This window comes from Elgaria multicarinata, chromosome 2 (genome assembly GCF_023053635.1).
Source record: "Elgaria multicarinata webbii isolate HBS135686 ecotype San Diego chromosome 2, rElgMul1.1.pri, whole genome shotgun sequence".
NCBI lineage: Eukaryota > Metazoa > Chordata > Lepidosauria > Squamata > Anguidae > Elgaria > Elgaria multicarinata.
In genome coordinates this window covers 113580941-113597868 of record NC_086172.1, presented here as the reverse complement: position 1 = coordinate 113597868, position 16928 = coordinate 113580941, and the positions used below count along the sequence as shown (strand labels likewise).

General features: G+C 40.4%; 1 protein-coding gene across 2 annotated transcripts in view; it reads right to left on the bottom strand.

Moving 5' to 3' along the window:
* LDLRAD3 (low density lipoprotein receptor class A domain containing 3) overlaps positions 1 to 15049 on the bottom strand; it is a 184656-nt gene extending 169607 nt beyond the window's left edge. For both annotated transcript variants that reach the window (XM_063117424.1, XM_063117425.1), the window contains exon 1: positions 14930 to 15049. In XM_063117424.1, the coding sequence (XP_062973494.1) occupies positions 14930 to 14963 (34 nt within the window). In that variant the 5' untranslated portion in view covers positions 14964 to 15049. The remainder of the gene's footprint in view (positions 1 to 14929) is intronic.
* Positions 15050 to 16928: the final 1879 nt, after the last annotated feature.

Genomic DNA, 16928 nt, shown 5'->3' with positions numbered 1-16928 from the left:
AGGACATCCAAAGCACAGCCCTTGGAAAGAACCATCAAAGCAAAAGTCCCTTGCACTACTAACTCACAGCTTCTACCTATTTATTTTCTGACAGTAAATTATTTCTATTTTCTTTATTTTTATAGCATGCAACAAAGGTCCCAATGCCTTCTTCAGCTTCTTCTGGACACGCTTACATTTTATAAACACAGCCAACAGAGGCTGGCACAGTTGCATATTACAGTACAGCAGTCAAAACACTGATTGACTGGTGCACCTGTCCACTTGTGGTGATCATGTCCTCCAATATATATATATTTGGGAACAAGATCTTCACAGAGATTAACAACAAGGCCAAGGCAAACATTACCAAGAATTCAATGCTTGCAATTTTGTGTGTTTTTCAAGAGGATTTACAATCCACACTTCAAAGATTTTACTTTACATTTTTTAGCAGCAGCAAGAACAATAATGAAAATCCACTGGAGTCCAGCAGACTTATATATAAAGACTTGGTTTCAGAGGTTTTCAGGTCATTTATTAATGGACAAGCTCACCTAATACATGGAAGTTGCTAGTTGCCACGCAAAAGCTGAAGAAAAATTCAATATGGTACTCATTTTTGTGGTAAGACAATCATACATTCCAGACAGATTATTACGAGATTCTAATGATCTACTAAAAGAAAACATTTATAGCTTGAGGGTTTTTTGATTCTATATTCTATACATCCTGACTAAATTATGGCTGTGTCTGACTGTTTTCCTTAAATTGTTTGGATTGTGTTTAGCTCACGTTCACTGTATTAATTTTGAAATATAAAAATGAAGTTGTATTTTTAAAAGACACTTATCAAGTACCTTTATCAAGAACCGCCCAGAGAGCTTCGGCTATGGGGCTATGCCTCCCATCTTTAGCCTCACACGATGGCAACTGCTGTCTCTACAAGGAGGACTAAGAGCATTGTAACTATGAATCAGTACAAATTCATAGTCCAAATCTTGCTTCTGCCATATATTCATTGGGCAGCTTTCAGTAAATGACTTGCTGTCAAAGTTAGCCCTCCTTTGCATTATGGAGAAGATATTGCTGACTTATCCCACACTGTTGTAGTAAGGATTGCAGCAACAATGCATATACAGAGCTCTGAATCCTCTAAAGCGGTATGCAGAGCAGCTTTCCTCAACCTGGGCCCCTTCAGATGTTAAGGACTACTGCTCCCATCCATCCCAACCAGCATGGTCAACAGTGAGGGTTGATGAGGTCATGGTTCACAGCATCTTGAGGGATACAGGTCGGGAAAGGCTAATTTTACATATTATTTCATTTATATCCTTTTTCCTTTTTGCAATGAACTGAAGGCAATTTACATGATCTTAAGTTTCAGGTCTGCAGCTTGGAGATGTTCCTTGATCTATAACTGCTTCCAGATGCTCAGGTAGCAGCTGTGACTAGCCGTGCCTTTTACCAGTTCTGGATGGTGCACGGGTGCTTTGCGCTTCCTTGAGACAACAGACCTGGCCACGATTATTCGTGTTCTACTAAGCTCAAAACTGGAATACTGTAACACTGCCTTGAAAAGTGTTTAGAAACTTTGACTGGTTCAAAATGCCACTATCAGGAAAAGGATATAACTCTGGTCTTATCTGATCTGAATTGGTTGTCCATTCATTTCCAGCCACAATTCAAAGTGTCAGTTTTTGCCCTTAAAGTGTGAAATCGCTTGTCCTAAATGAGTATCTTAAGGACTGCTTTCTCCCTTATATGCCCTCCTGTTTGACATTTGAGATCCTGAAGTAGGTGAACTCAAGGAACAGGATGGTTTCTATTATTTTATCATGCTGTTTGTAAAAAAAAAACTTTAACTGTGCCTTTTGTCTAGGATTGTATTATTTCAGACTACAGGACCTGGTTTGCATGTAACGGTGGGAAATGGTTATTTGCTGTGGCGCATGCCACTCTCTTTAAATATGCAACCTACAAACAGCCCAATCAAAGATTAGTTGTTAGATTAACTTTGAGTTGTTTAATCCACGATTAAGCTATTGTGTCTGGGTTCACATGACATGGAGCAGATCAGAGGATGCATATTCAAAACAGCAAAATCATTAACCCACAATTTGCTGCAGTTATGTCCAAACAGGCCCCAAGTGGAAAGGCGAGGGAGGTTTGTATTCTATAATGCTCTATCAAAAGTAGAATTACGTGAGAAAGTGTTCTGGTAGAAATGTTCTCCTCATTGTCATACCCCGCATGGGAAAAATCCTGGGAACTAAGAGTTCCCAGAGACAAATTACACTGAGAAACAGCCCAGGCCAGGAGACTGAAAGGCAGTCCAGAAGAAGCCTGGGCCCTTGGGGGAAGACAACCATGGGTTCACCCTGCAACAGGAAGGGAGAGCCCTCTGAGACAGAGGCTGAGACCTAGCCCCAGAAAGTGATAATGTCTCAAGACACAATCCAGAACAGTCACAGGAAGAAGTGCCTGATTGAAGCTGAGGGCTTCTCATGTGGAAGGCCGTCATCACAAAGACTTCTGCGAAAGCCTCTGATATTGTGCAGCAATGGAGCTCTGAAAGCTTCAATTTATACAGTAAGTCTTGGTTCTTAGACAGGAGGGCTGTTGGCCCTACAAGTAGACCCCGATTTATCTAGTGACTTTGCATTTGTACTCACATTTCTCTGATCCTATATTCTTTCCTTGAACCTTGCTAGCCTAGACCTCTATGACTTCCCATTTGTACTCATCCTTTTTTGTGCTGTATTCTTGGTGTAAAAATGTGAAGGCCTGGGGGTGGGGACGACAATTTGGGGTGGGGGTGTTTATTCCATCCCCCCCCCCAAAAAAAGATTATTTTTGTTTTTCTCAACAAAAAAATTGGAAAGCTTTGGATTATGAAATATTTTCTTTGAGAATAAGAAAAAAGTATTTATATATTGTTAATCAGCCTTTAATCCCCCAAAATGAAAACTATGAAATTTCAAAAACTATGTAATAAGAACACTTTTATAGAAATACTAGAGATGTAAAATGTCTGGAAATAATAAAGCCATACAAGAAATGGTTTTTTTTTTAATCCTCTTATAAGATTCCCAGCATACTTATTTCTTCATTCCTTATTAAAATGATTGACCTAAAGTATATTTTACTGATAGATATTTATGCTCTATTTCTCAACATGTGAGTATAGTTATCACTGTGCATTCTTGACAGTAAAAGTGCACTCTTTACATTTTGGATTTTGTTCAGAGTCCAGTGTTTCTGTTGCTGTAGCAGTAATTTAATGTAGTTCTAATCTATTCAGACAATAATTGCAAATTTACTGAGTTTATTTTTAAAGGTTTTAAATTTAAAATATTATACATAAAAGAACTTTAGGAACAGTCAGGCTGCTTTAGGTCCTTAAAGCAGCCCTCCCCAACGTGATGCCCTCTGGATCATTTGGACTACAGTGCCCAGTATTCCTGACCCTTGTCCATGATGCCAGAGGCTGATGGGAGCTGAAGTACAAAATATCTGGAGGGCACCAGGTTGGGGAAGGCTGTCTTAAAGCAACAAAGTGACTACAGGTCTATACAGAGCACACAAAAATATGTATAGCTTATTCTTTAATTTCCCCTGAAATTTCCATCTTTTTCTGAAAAGTACCAGAAAAAATGGCTTTTTTCTCAATGGCCTCAAAACATCCAGAAATGTTACATCTTAATCTTAGTGTGAACCTGTTAGCTTGACTCCAGACTCTCTGATTTTGTGTAAGAACCTCCTCAGGCTTTGACCTCCACCACCACCTGTAAATAGGACACCACTGGACTAGTCTACAGGAGTTTTTGTATTAAAATATTAAATACACCCTTTCCACTGCCACATGCTATAGCTATATGAAGTTATACAGTCTCAGAAGAACTCTAACACATTATTTTGCTGGATGTATAGAGCAGCTGAAAGAGAACTACTTAAGTAAATTGACACCCCAAATTGGCTTGGGAATATTTCCTAATATACCATGTATTCACAGGAATGACCTGCTAGTTGGTGGAAGAAGAGTTAGCAAGATTATAGGTCTTTTTTGTAGCACTAAGAAAGATGGCCTGTCAAACTTCTATTAATGACAAACGATGCTAGTCTGTAAAGTTTCCCGTAGTCTATTTAAGTTAAAGGTCAGTAGGCAGTCTGAGGTACATCACGGGTAAACTATTTTAAAATCCTGTCTCCTGTTTCAATACATTGAAATATATTTCAATTGTACACTTTTTGCCAAGACAAATATCCTTCATTTAAAAAAATAATAGTAACTCTAAACTTTTGATACACAGAAGCTCAAGGTGTCTCGACCTAAATTGAAGCTGCTGTCAAATCCAACTTTTAACAGGCTGCTTTAAGTGTCTATTAACAAACCACTCAGTCACTGAAAAGCGGATACTACTGAAACAGGAGAACTTAGTGATGACAAACCAGGGACCTACAAAACTGGCAAAATCCATTTTACTTGGCGTTAAGAAAAGCCTTGCCTGCAATTTTTAACAAATACCATTTTTAACACTAAAACGTAATACCACATATTATCTAGGCACAGATTTTACTGTGTTTAAGTAATGTATACAAAGACAGAGTAACCTCACAAAATGGGCTACTAGCTGTTCAATATACTGAATATACATAAGGTGCAAGAGAGTCCTGCACTTCAATCACTGCCTAAAAGTTTTAGCCTGAATTGGAAAGAGCCTTGGACACCTAAATCTGATGTCAGAACTAAAATGCTTACACAAGCCAAATTAGAAGAGTTGCTTTACAAAGCTTTATAAGTGGTCGTATTTTATGCAGTGGCAACAGGTACCTAAGCGATTAGGTAAGAGCCATTCTCATCATTAGGCAATTTAGGAGGGTGGCCTATATCTGCTGATGGATACTGAGGTACCATTCAGAGACAGCAAATTACAAATTATTTAGTCTGATTGCATTTTTTTTTTTGCCTCATGCACCACCAACGTAAGTTAGCCTGTGTCTGCAGATCGCCTGCAACTTCTACACGGCCGTTTCTACACCTGCCTTTTTCCAGGGATAATCCTGGGATCATCCCTGCGCATGCAAATGACACACAGGGGATCCCAGGAGCAGGCAGGGACAATCCCTCCAATTTCCTGGGATAATCCTTAGGTGTAGGAAGGGTCATAGGCTGCCCATGGCAATCAGAGAAAGGTATCTGCTGGGTCCTCAAGTCTGTGCCACACAGCTTCTTGTCCTGTGTAAGAACCCATTTGGAGCACAATGGAAGTCAGTTAGAAAAAGTTCACCCTTTACAAACTGCAAATGTCAAGGCATCAGAAAACCTCACCAGTGGCTGTTCAAGTATACAATACCTAACAGGAAAGATAAATATCCTTCCCAACTGTGCACATAAATCAAAGTATATTCTAAAACATATTGGTTTATATCTAATATAGCACACACCTACTGTCACCTTATTAAAAGAAACAGATGTTTCAATAGGCTCACCTGACTTGCTCAGCATTATTACTCATCTACAACTTCACATAATGCTTCCTTGTCCTTTACATTATGAAAGCTAAGTAGAGGTGCTGTTCATTTTCACTAGCTCATTCACAGGCAACAGAAGCCTATCATATTACTCTCCCTTCTACCACAGGGTGTTGATACAACTCTGTCTTATAAGCCTTTGAAGTCAAGATCTTGCCTAGCAGTATACTTTTGCAATCTTTGTTGTCTCTGAGCAGGATACATCTCCTGTTGCTTCCAGTGTACAAAGAAGCAAGAACTGACAAAACTTCAGTTAGTTTTGCTGTGCTAGTAAAAGGAAACCAACAGGAGAGACAACAAATTCAACCCCAAGATTTCTAGAAAAAGAACTGGAAAACACTATTACCAGGTTGTGAACTTCTCTCAAGCTATTAGCTGCCCAAAGACTCCTGGATAAGAGGAAAACTATGCTATTTGTTTAAAATAATTCATGGAGCAGATAAATAGCTGTCCAGAAAAGGAATGGTCAGCCAATGGCCCACAGTTCAGATATAGAGAAATACATTTCTCTTCAGCTCATCTCCCTAAATCAGTAATTGTACCAAATTTTATTAAGATGTAGGAAAGTTTCACTCTTAAGAAAACTCAGGGGCCCAAAAATGTGCTGATGATATTCCATCTTACTCCCAACCTTGGAGAAACGTGAAGAGCACTCTCCTGAGGAATTTCTCAGACCTTGGAACTGGCTTTGGAAAGTTCAGAGAAGAACAAGATGTTTGGCTGCCAAGGCCAACCCACATTTATTTATTTGTGTGTCTTAAATCAAAGCTTGTGTGCCCCTGATAAAACAGTTTTCAAAAGCCATGAAAAGAAGTTCCAAACTTCCACATTAGACTTTTATTTATATTTTGTATGCAAAACTAAAGCCATTACTGACTTTTTTTTTGGTAGAACCTGGCTATTTGTGATGGTTGTTTAACAAAATATATTTCCAGCCTCTGGATGGCAATCTGAGAAGGAAGCCTTCCCCTGCCCCCAAGATACAGCAGCCATCTGTTCCTGGTCTACCCAGATAAAATGTAGGGCAGTGGTTCTCAATTTCCCTCCCACCTCTTGAAATTGCTGGTGGTCTCAGTGGACCCACTTAATAACTTTTGTTTTTTCCTTCAGATCAAAGCAAATACATAACTCAAATTCATAATTCTAGTCTTTCCTTTCTAATGCTGTGGGTGTGCCTATTTTTTTGTAAGCAAGGTTCTATGAAGATGGGTGTAGTTTTTGTCAGCTTAGGCACTCACACTGCATCTGTATTCAGAAGAAGGGTGAATGTCAGCCTTTCTTTGGACCACCTGAATTTTGCTCATGGACCACAGTTTGAAAACCTCTGACAGACTTTGTAAACTTCCTAATATATATACAGCAAGATATTTAGAAACTCACTGCTGCACCAATTTGCTGTGGCAGAAGTTTCTTGAGGTAAATGTATGCACCAATTATGCATGCATTTATTTTAAATTTAGTCTTGTTGATTGCAATGGAACTTTCACATCAATGTGTTCAGAATCACAGCTTTAGAGTCAATAAATGTTCAGTTGCTAATGTGGTAAGGACCCATCCTGCAAATGAACCACCTCCTGTGTCCTGGGGGTTACTCCTATTAAAATCATGCTTGTCTAACCTTCACTTTCAGGCGTTAACTTCTCATGAAGACATGGTGAAACAAATGCATCATGCAAGTAATAGAATCAAACTTGTGTGTCAGAATCCACATTACACTCAAAACTTATCATAGCAGAACAAAAGTACTATATGGTTTTTTGTTTTGTTTTTTGCTAGTTGTGTCATTTTGGTAGCTATGTTAATCTATTGGTACAAAAAAATATATGTGGCACCTTAAAAACTATAACAAGCTGCTTATAGAAAAAAAGATGCCTTAATAGATTTGTTCATCTTTTAAGGTGTCACACTATTCTTTGTTGTGCACAACTACTAATCTCCATATCATTTGTTAACACTACATATACATGTGTTATTGTCACACCATGCTGAAAAGTGAAAAGAAAATATATTCTTACATAATTAAAAGGTCTATTCTAGCTTTTACCACCAGCAGCCCAACCAAAACTACCAACTGAAAGATGAGATTTCCCTTAAGTTTCTGCCATTAACATGGTAGTCCCTAACTATAACACACCCAAAATGATTTTCATTGCATAACATAAATTTCAGGTTAACTTCGCTGGTATACCTAATACAAGGGCAAGAAATGTCCTGTATACATTTGCAAGACCAGGAACGGGTTGCCTCTCTTCCATTTCAACATTAAACACACTTGAACTTTTAATAGTGTAATGACACTGCATTTTACTCTCCAGACTAATCTCCGCTTGTCTTTCGAAGAGCTCTTGGAGAGATAAGGCTTTATAACACTGGTGAATTGTTATGTGTTTTCGAATTAGTTCTCTGGCTGCATTTTGATAAGCTCAGCAACAAGTTGTGGTACCAGGAAAGAATAAATCATTATATGTTCTTAATAATATGCCAAAATTTCACATTTCCAATTATCTGTTCATATATTTCTGTAATCATTATACATAATAAAATACAAAAATACAATAAAAAATAATAGGCAAGATTTCTTCATTTTTATAGATATTTAAACTAGAACTCAGAGCTCTACAAGTTCCTGGATTGCAGTTCCTAGTTTCCTGACCATTGGCTATGCTGGCTGACACTGATGGAAGTTTAAGTCCAAAATATTTGAAGAGCGCTATTTATTTATTAAATTTATGATCCACTCAATTTCCACTAGGTTGGGCAAGGCTGCTCTACAAGTATTATAAGAATTCCAAGGTTTCATTTAGGAAGACTTGGATATTTTTACTCCAAAATAAACCTGTGCATCTAGGGTAGTATCCATTAGAAGCAATGTGCACACAGCTGCAATATTGCACTTCTGGTGGCAAAGCCAACTTGCCCTTTCCAGGGACGAGTGCTTTTGCTCATTACATACAGCCACCAAAATGAGATTTCAAGTATTATCTCCCATTTTTCAGTTCTTATTTATTACAACATCCAGAAAAGTATAGAGTGATCAAGACAGCATTTGAGGAGCACAAAGAGTAATGTCAGAAACAAACATTGGGACAAAATAAGGATTTCCAGTCTCCCCATGCATCATCGTTAAAAAGCTGTTTACTATAAGAAAATGCACACTAATTAATTCTCTGGAAGGATTAAAATTCATATTTCTGGTTCCCCCCCCCCCCCTTTTCCCATCTCTTCATCATCACAGAGCTATTCAGCACCAGGCATAGCTACACGAAGCTAGGATGCTTTTACACTTTAAAGGGTGTAGTTACTCTGGCAAGATGCCTGCGCACTAGAAGTGCACCTACATCAAATGCCAATTCCCAATCAGGTCACTGACTCTGACAGGCACATGCCCACTACTAAAAACATTTGGCAACTCTGAATCCATAATTTCTATTTCTTCCAAACACCCTAACCCAACTATGAAAACTCAGCATTTTTGTGATGAAATCATTCATATGTAGCCTCATATTTGACACTTCCTATATGTATGCTCTTCACATGTTTTCTTATTATAATATTCTAGTTAATTACCTGATAAAGTTTTTCTACTGATGGGCAATGATCTTCTGGTTAAGTATTAACTAACATCAAATCCACTGGATTATCATTATCTTTATAGACAATAATATACTACTGATAATGTTTTGCAAAAAAAAATTAAGTTAACAATATGGGAGCTCTGAATTCTCTTAGCCATTAAAAGTCTCACTGTGCAATATTTAGATTATACACTGAAAGGATGCAAAACACCTTTCAATTTAGAGATGTGCAGCTAATGACCTTTGGTATAGCTTTGTAAATCTGCTTTTTCAGCTCCGTAACTCAAAGATAAGCATAATTAATACTTGTTAATAGTGGGCTCTGAAATAAGAGCCACCACACTAACTGACACTCATACAGAAATGGTTATGCTTTGTTAGCTGTTATTATATACTAGTGAACATATCCAGCTTCATACATGTTGGAAGCCCAGTTTAATACAGCGAAGCCTTCAAACAAAGTTACACAATTGTCAGTCAGACACATTGTGACTGCACCATCTGAGTGAAGCCATGGCAACTAGAACCCCTAGAGACAGTTCCTGTCATGGTGTACCCCATAGGCCCCTGAGGGGGAGTGTCCCACAGCAGGAGGAAGGGGACACTATATAACTCTGTTTCTCAGACTATTTCTCTGTCTAAGGCGGGTTAAAAATTTCTTAAATAAATAAATCAATGCTGCAATTAGGGAAGTCTGTCACCTAGTGACTGAAGATGGCACTGCAGGCTTCAAACACATGGATCCATTTAAATTAAATTAAATTAACAAGTGTGTTTTGACCCTAAATAGCCCCTGAGGCTTCTCTGTATGCATGTCAAGTCTCAGGTGTCTAGGTGTCATGGTCCTGGAGCTAAGGTGCTAGCAGACACATATCCTCTGTATTATAGGTTAGCATTACTACTCATAACATTCATAACCTTAAAATTCACTAGCACTTTCTGAAACATCTTCAGCACTACATTATATTCACAACCCATCTGTACATTCAGTATACTAGTATGTAAGCGTTAGGTATTCAACCCATGGGGTAAATAGCCCATGGAGAGAAATGCAGAACATTGTCTCTCTGGGCCTGTTCGGATGTCACGACAGCCCACGTGAGTTAACTTACCCATGGGAGCTGTTGCTTTGTGCCAGTTGCCCACGGGGCACCACTTTTGCATGTGAACCGCCAAGAGAGCTTTGGCTATTGGGCAGTATAAAAATGTAATAAATAAATAAATAAAATAATGGCATCCAGCTTGCTATTCCATGTGAATCCAGGAATCAGGGGTTGTTTGAGGGCTATATAGCCCGAGAAAAAGCCATGGTTTATTTGAAGGTAGTCTAACCCTCAAACAGCCCCTACTGCTTGGGTTCACACAACAAGCCATGACAAGTGCCCACAGGTGCCATTCAAAAATAGTGCCCATGGGCGCCCAGCACAATGCAACAACCCCCACAGTTGTTTTAAGCCAAAATGGGCTATTGTGTCATGCGAACCAGCTCTCTAAATGGCTAATTTACAAATGGTGCCTTTAAATTAATCCTAAAGTTACAGGCAGCCAGATTCCGTCTGGACATCAGGAAGAACTTCCCAACTGTTAGAGCAGTACGACAATAGAACCAATTGCCTAGGGAAGTCATGGGCACTCCCACACTAGAGGCATTCAAGAGGCAGCTGGACAGCCATCTGTCAGGGATGCTTTAAGGTGGATTCCTGCATTGAGCAGGGGGTTGGACTCTATGGCCTTATAGGCCCCTTCCAATTCTACTATTCTGATTCTATGAAACTTGAACTGAAAGGGATCTATGAAGAACTGTACTGACACTTGGAGGAATATAATAACCGCCCAGAGAGCTTCGGCTATTGGGCGGTATAAAAAATGTAATAAATAAATAAAAAAATAAGTTTTGGGGATTGCATTGGTTGTGTCATGGATGACACAAGTAATAAGACAGCTTTGGGAGAAGATATATGTTCCTCACTTAGTCAGCAGAAAGGCATTTCAAGAAAAATATTGTTGATTCTGCTCTGCATTCTTTAATTTCAAAACTCTCTCAAGGTAATAATTCAGAAACAAGTGGTAGCCTCCTGACTTTAGAGAAGATAAATAAATTGAAACACATTTTCAATAAGGTTATATCAAATGGTGCAACTTTTGACCTGGATGCCACTGAATACCACACAAAATAAATACAACTGAAAAATTATTATTGTCAGAAAAGCAAATTTAGAGATGTTTAGAATAGCAGGACATGTGCTTTGCAGAAGTTCTTGGAAATAAATAGGATACAACAGAGGCTTCCATTCTGTGAACTAGATTCTCCTCCAGCTGGAAGTCTTCCCTTCCCCCTACCACATGCAGCCCCAAGAATCACCTCCCATGCTTTCCAAGCCTCCAAAGCAGATTTTCAGTGGCTTTCCTTTTTCCATCCACTGGAATATCTAGCTTGTAGAGCTCCACTTTACACAACTTTGGATTCAACCCTGTATCTTCAAAACTTGATAAATGCATGCATATTGAGCTGGACTGCCATCCAATCAAGAAAAAGGAGAAGTTTGAAAATGGCTGATAGACTAACAAGTGATTGAAGAAAGATGGAAATGGAGCATTAAGGGCACTTCCACATACAAATTCTAAAATTAAGTTCAGAAATGAATGGAGAATATAACAAAGACATGCTATCGAACCAGAAAATACAAGGAAACTACTGATGTGAAGTAGGTATGACTTCAATGATGTAACTCTTGATTAATTACTCCAAAGTGAATCTCCTTTAAAAAGCAAACCTAAATTAAGAGACATTGCATGGTAGGGACATTTCCAGTGCAGTTATTATTGATACAGCAAAAGAAAAGATGGAAACAAAATACTACCAGTTGAGTGCAAATTTAAGAGAATTTTCATTTAAGAGAAAACATCAAACAATTCAACTGACCCCAGAATAGTTGTTTTAAATGGGTATTGTTGTTGATATGCTTTTGATGGTTTTAAAATTTTGTATATTTGTCTTTAATGTTCACTGTTTTTAACTTTTGTAAACTGCCCAGAGAGCTTCAGCTATGGAGTGGTATATAAATGTAACAAATAAATGGTGATATCAAGGCACCCAGAAGTAAAGTAATTCTCATATTGGACCCATTCAGAAGACACCTTAAACCACGGCTTTAAACCAAGGTTTTTTGCCTTATTCAACATGGTTAAAGCCGTGGTTTAAGGTGTCTTCTGAACAGGGCCATTGTGATTCAGCACATGAAAGAATTCTAGATGAACTTTTCAATCACATGGCTACAGAAAAATCTTCTGTATACCCACAAGTTTTGCCAAAATCTACTGTAAGAAAGATAACAGTGTTATACAGAGTTATCAAGTATAAATACAGACAGGAGATAAATCATTCAGCTTCCACGAAAATGGAAAATCCAAATGGAAATGATGTGACCACCAATAAGATAATTACCCCTAGCACCAACTTTACTGCTGTGTTTTGTTAAGGGAACTGAAAATCCTAAGTACAGTTAAAGTGCAGCTGGACTTGTTTGCAGTATGGATATAAAACTTCCAGTTGTATGAAATGCTCCAATGGTGTGAAAAAAAAAGTAAACATCCATAGAGAAGGTTCTTAGAGTTGTTTTGGCAGCTCTCTCTCAAAGTGTAGTAAACAGTGACCTTTCAAGTGCTCACATTCAATATGAAAAATGCTTCTTGTTGAACACAAACATAACCACAGTTCAATCGCTTTTGAAAAATGTATATGTATCGTATTTCTTCGATTGTAAGATGCACACTAATTTCAGTACCACCAACAGAAAAAAAAACCCTAAGACACACCCGCGATTCTAAGACGCACCCCATTTTTAGAGATGTTTATATGGGGGGAAAAGTGTGTCTTAGAATCGAAGAAATCGAAAAGAGCTTCGGCTATTGGGCGGTATAAAAATGTAATAAATAAATAAATAAATAAAATAGGGTATCATGTGTTGACACCAGCATAAGGTTGACTGGTTATGAGCTGAATTGCTCCAGATATGTTGTAAAAATGAATAAAATGGTAGTGGTACTAACCCAAGTGTACCTGAAGCAGTAATATCTGATACATCAGGGAGGGGAAGCAGCTCAGTGATAGAACAAGTGTGCTACACACAAAAGATCCATGTTCAATCCCTGGTATCTCAAGGTAGGCCTAGGAAAGAATTTTGTTTGAAATCCTAGAGAGCGACTACCAGTCAGGCTAGATGAACTTAATATAAGGTCTCACTTAATATAAGGCAGCTTCCTTTGTTCCTAAGTGTGGAGCTGTCCTATTCCTAGATCGCAGCCAGAATCCACCTTAGTTGTGAAGGTTTAATACAGTATTCATGTCTTCAGGTGATGAAATGCCTCTCTTCAAGTTACCTGGGGTGGGGAGATGCTCTCTTAAGTCTGATTCTTGTCACACTGTGATCTGGATTAGTTGGGCGTATCTGAACAGGTGAGGGAGTGTTCTTGACTTAAGCAGGAGGCTGAAGAAGAGACTTCTGATCCCTCCTGACTTTGTATTATCACTGAGTTGAGGCAATCTTGCTGGTTGCTCTGTCCAGAAGCATATACCATGTACTTCTTACTAGATATGTTTAACATTGGTAGGCATCTCTTTTCTATCAAACAGGTCCCCCACCACCACCACCCACCCACCTTTCAGAGTTAGGAGTAAGAGGGCTGGGTGAAAAAACCCAAAACAAAACACTTCTGAAATCAGATTGACTGACGCTGCCATGACTCTTTCTGGTCTCACAAGTAACACAGAGCTATAGAAATGAAGATTGCAGCCAAATTTCCAAGAAATTGAGAAACATCAACCGAAAAGTGACTCCTTAGAGGCAGGAGGGCCTGCGGCTCTCATAAAACACTAGATTACCATCTGATTAAAAACTCAATAAAACTCCCTGACAGATTTCATGACAGGCAAGATGTGAAGAACTCTGAAACAAACGAAGAAAAACCACTAAAATTGCACTTATGTCCATGTGTGGCTGTTCTAAGCAAAGGGCGGGGGAGGGGGCTCTCAGGAATGCTCCAAAAGGGGGGGAGGGGAGGAAAAAGTACTTTATAAGATTTTTATATATGTTTCTGTTATCCATGCAACAGAGCTGATCCAAATGAAGGAATGAGTGGAGCTGTTAGAGGAGACACGAATTGTACGCCACCTTGTAAAAAATACTACATTAATGACCACCGACTTAATAATAATATCGTTTTAAAACAACAGAGCACAGGGACACCCCACCCCCATCACCAAAAGGAGACCCAGCATGACAAGCCTGATTCTTAAGCAGTGGTGGGAAGATAAACACACACACACACAAAGCAAAGAAAATGTTACGTACTTGCCCCCACCCACCCGTAATGCAACAAGTAAGCAGCGTTGCCCGGGGTTCCCCAGGCGACCTCAAAAGCAAGTGAAAGTAATTGCACTCCAAGTCGTTGTTCGTATTGTGGCTGTGTTAGGATGTCGGTCTTGCACTTTTACACCCAAAGTGGGTACAGCTGCCCTTCCTCCTGCAAGTTCCGGACACCTCCCACCCCCGAAAGAAAGCCTGCACCTTCTCTCAACCTGAGGAAGAGGAGGAGGAAGGGGTACAAAGCGCGGGAGTGTGGAGGTTGAGGGGACGCTGCCGCCCAAGGCTCCCTCTAGCATGAAGCAGCAGAGGTCCGCTCCATCGTGTGCTCCCCTTTCCCTTCCCCCACTTCACGCCTCCCCCCTCCACACACACGCCTTTTCCAGCCCCGAGCAGGAGCGGTTTCCTTTCCCGCCCCCAGCCCTCCCGCTCAGCCTCGCCACCCCCACTCCGTTCGCCCGGTTTCCACTCACTCACCCGCCGAACCCAGTAGCAGCCACAGCAGCCACATTGCCCCAGCGCGACGGGCGCTCTGCAAAGTTTTGGGGCTCTCCCGAGAGCCTCCGCCTCTCGGCCCGAGCCCGGCCCAGGCCCAGGCTGCTGCTGTACAGGACGAGGAGGAGGAGGAGGCAGGGAAAGAGGAGGGCCAGGGGGAGGCTCCCTGCCAGCCAGCCGTCCGGACCCTCACGCCTGCTTTCACACACAGAGAGAGGTACGCACGGCCTGCCGTGCTCTTCGCGGCGTGCTTGAGCCACCGCACCCCAACTACCAACCCTGTCCTGCTGCTTCCCTGTCCTCCAGTTTCCCGAGCGCCGTTCTGATGCACACTCAGCAAGGCGAGGAGCCATCGTATCGTCCTCCCTCCGTTCTTTCAGTTGGGAAGGTGTCCGAGCCCAGCTCACACTTTCTGGGACTGTTTCCCTCGCCACCCCCGCCACCCCACATCGTGTGTGCACACTAGCCCATTGGACTCAGCGGGGCGGACTTCAGAGTAAAATGTGTTTTACACGCCTTTTTGGAAGTCAGCCCCACTGAAGTCAGTGGGATTTGCGTCAGATCCTAAGGCCCGAAACACTGAACAGGGTTATTTGGGATGGAGTCCCTAAATTAAGCACAAGAGGACTTCTGGATATAAATGCATTGCAACTTGCTATAGAAGCGTGGAGCATGTTCAAAGGCACTCTTTTCATTTTGGAGGATTCTTGTCCTTGAAAATAAGTTAGCGTTCAAACCTTGTTCAGCATTGGCATAGAATGACCTGATTTCATGGTCAAAACAAACCACAGATTCACCACTCGTGAGGCGCAACTACAGTGCAAAAACGTAGATCGGAGGGCAGGGATCCTCTTGATTTCATACGATTTTTACAAAGCAAGCCCCACAGAGCACATCCGCCTCCACAGACTGACCAAGAAAAATCATGGATTTGCCAATCATGGGTGCCACCAGAGTGCAAGAATGTGGATTCGAGGCAGGGATCCTCAAGAAAAATACCCCAAAGCACCAACATATAGAACACATCTGCCTCCACAGACTGAACCAGAAAAATCATGGATCCACAACTCCTGGGCATGGCCATGACTCAAAAACATGGATCCAACTCTTATGTGGGATCCACATGAAACCATAGCCAAATCATAGATCACACAGTACTGACCCAAGTTATGGATCCCGTATTTGAGTATTCCACTGCAGTACAAAATTGTTGATATCCTCAGAGCTGAAGCTTAAAGAGTATTATTATTATTTATTTATTTATTTATATAGTGAGAGAAGCTAAATAATCCAGACATGTTTCATCCTTGGGTTGTTTGTTGTAATGTGCAAACAAGGAAATCTGGCTTGTCTCTTCATGAACAGGCCAGAGATATAACCCCCAACCAACCCATGGTTTAATTATCTGAGTTGATTGTGAATAGACAAACCAGAGTTCCTAGTTTGCATGTCACAACAAGCTAGTAAGGGGTCAGAACATCCCTGGTTTGTTTTGGTGCTCCCACTCACAGAAGAAGCAATTGGGCAGTGTGCACCAGCATTCTGCCACACTCACAAGCCAGGATTGTTGTGATATGTTAACCAGGCCTCTTTATCCAAATCCATAATCAATCAGCTCTCATCCTATACTCACTGGCCTCTAAAAACTATGTATCCATTGGAGCAAGGTGTTCTCATGGAACAACAACAGGTATATGAGGAATGGATACCCATGAATCATCTTAATTTTACATGGAACACCTAAAATCAAATGTTAAGTCACACTTTACACCCTTATCTATGGAATGCACCATAAAAATCACAATAGATCCAGCATGTTGTGCAAGCTTTGATCAGAAGCAGGGTCCTCATGATTCTTGCAAACAAGCCCCACCATGCAATCATCTCTACCTATAAAGTGGAAAGTGTGTGTGTGTCATGTATGTCCCTAAATATTTACCCACTTCCATTACTGCCTTAATGCTGTTCACCCAGAAAGGAC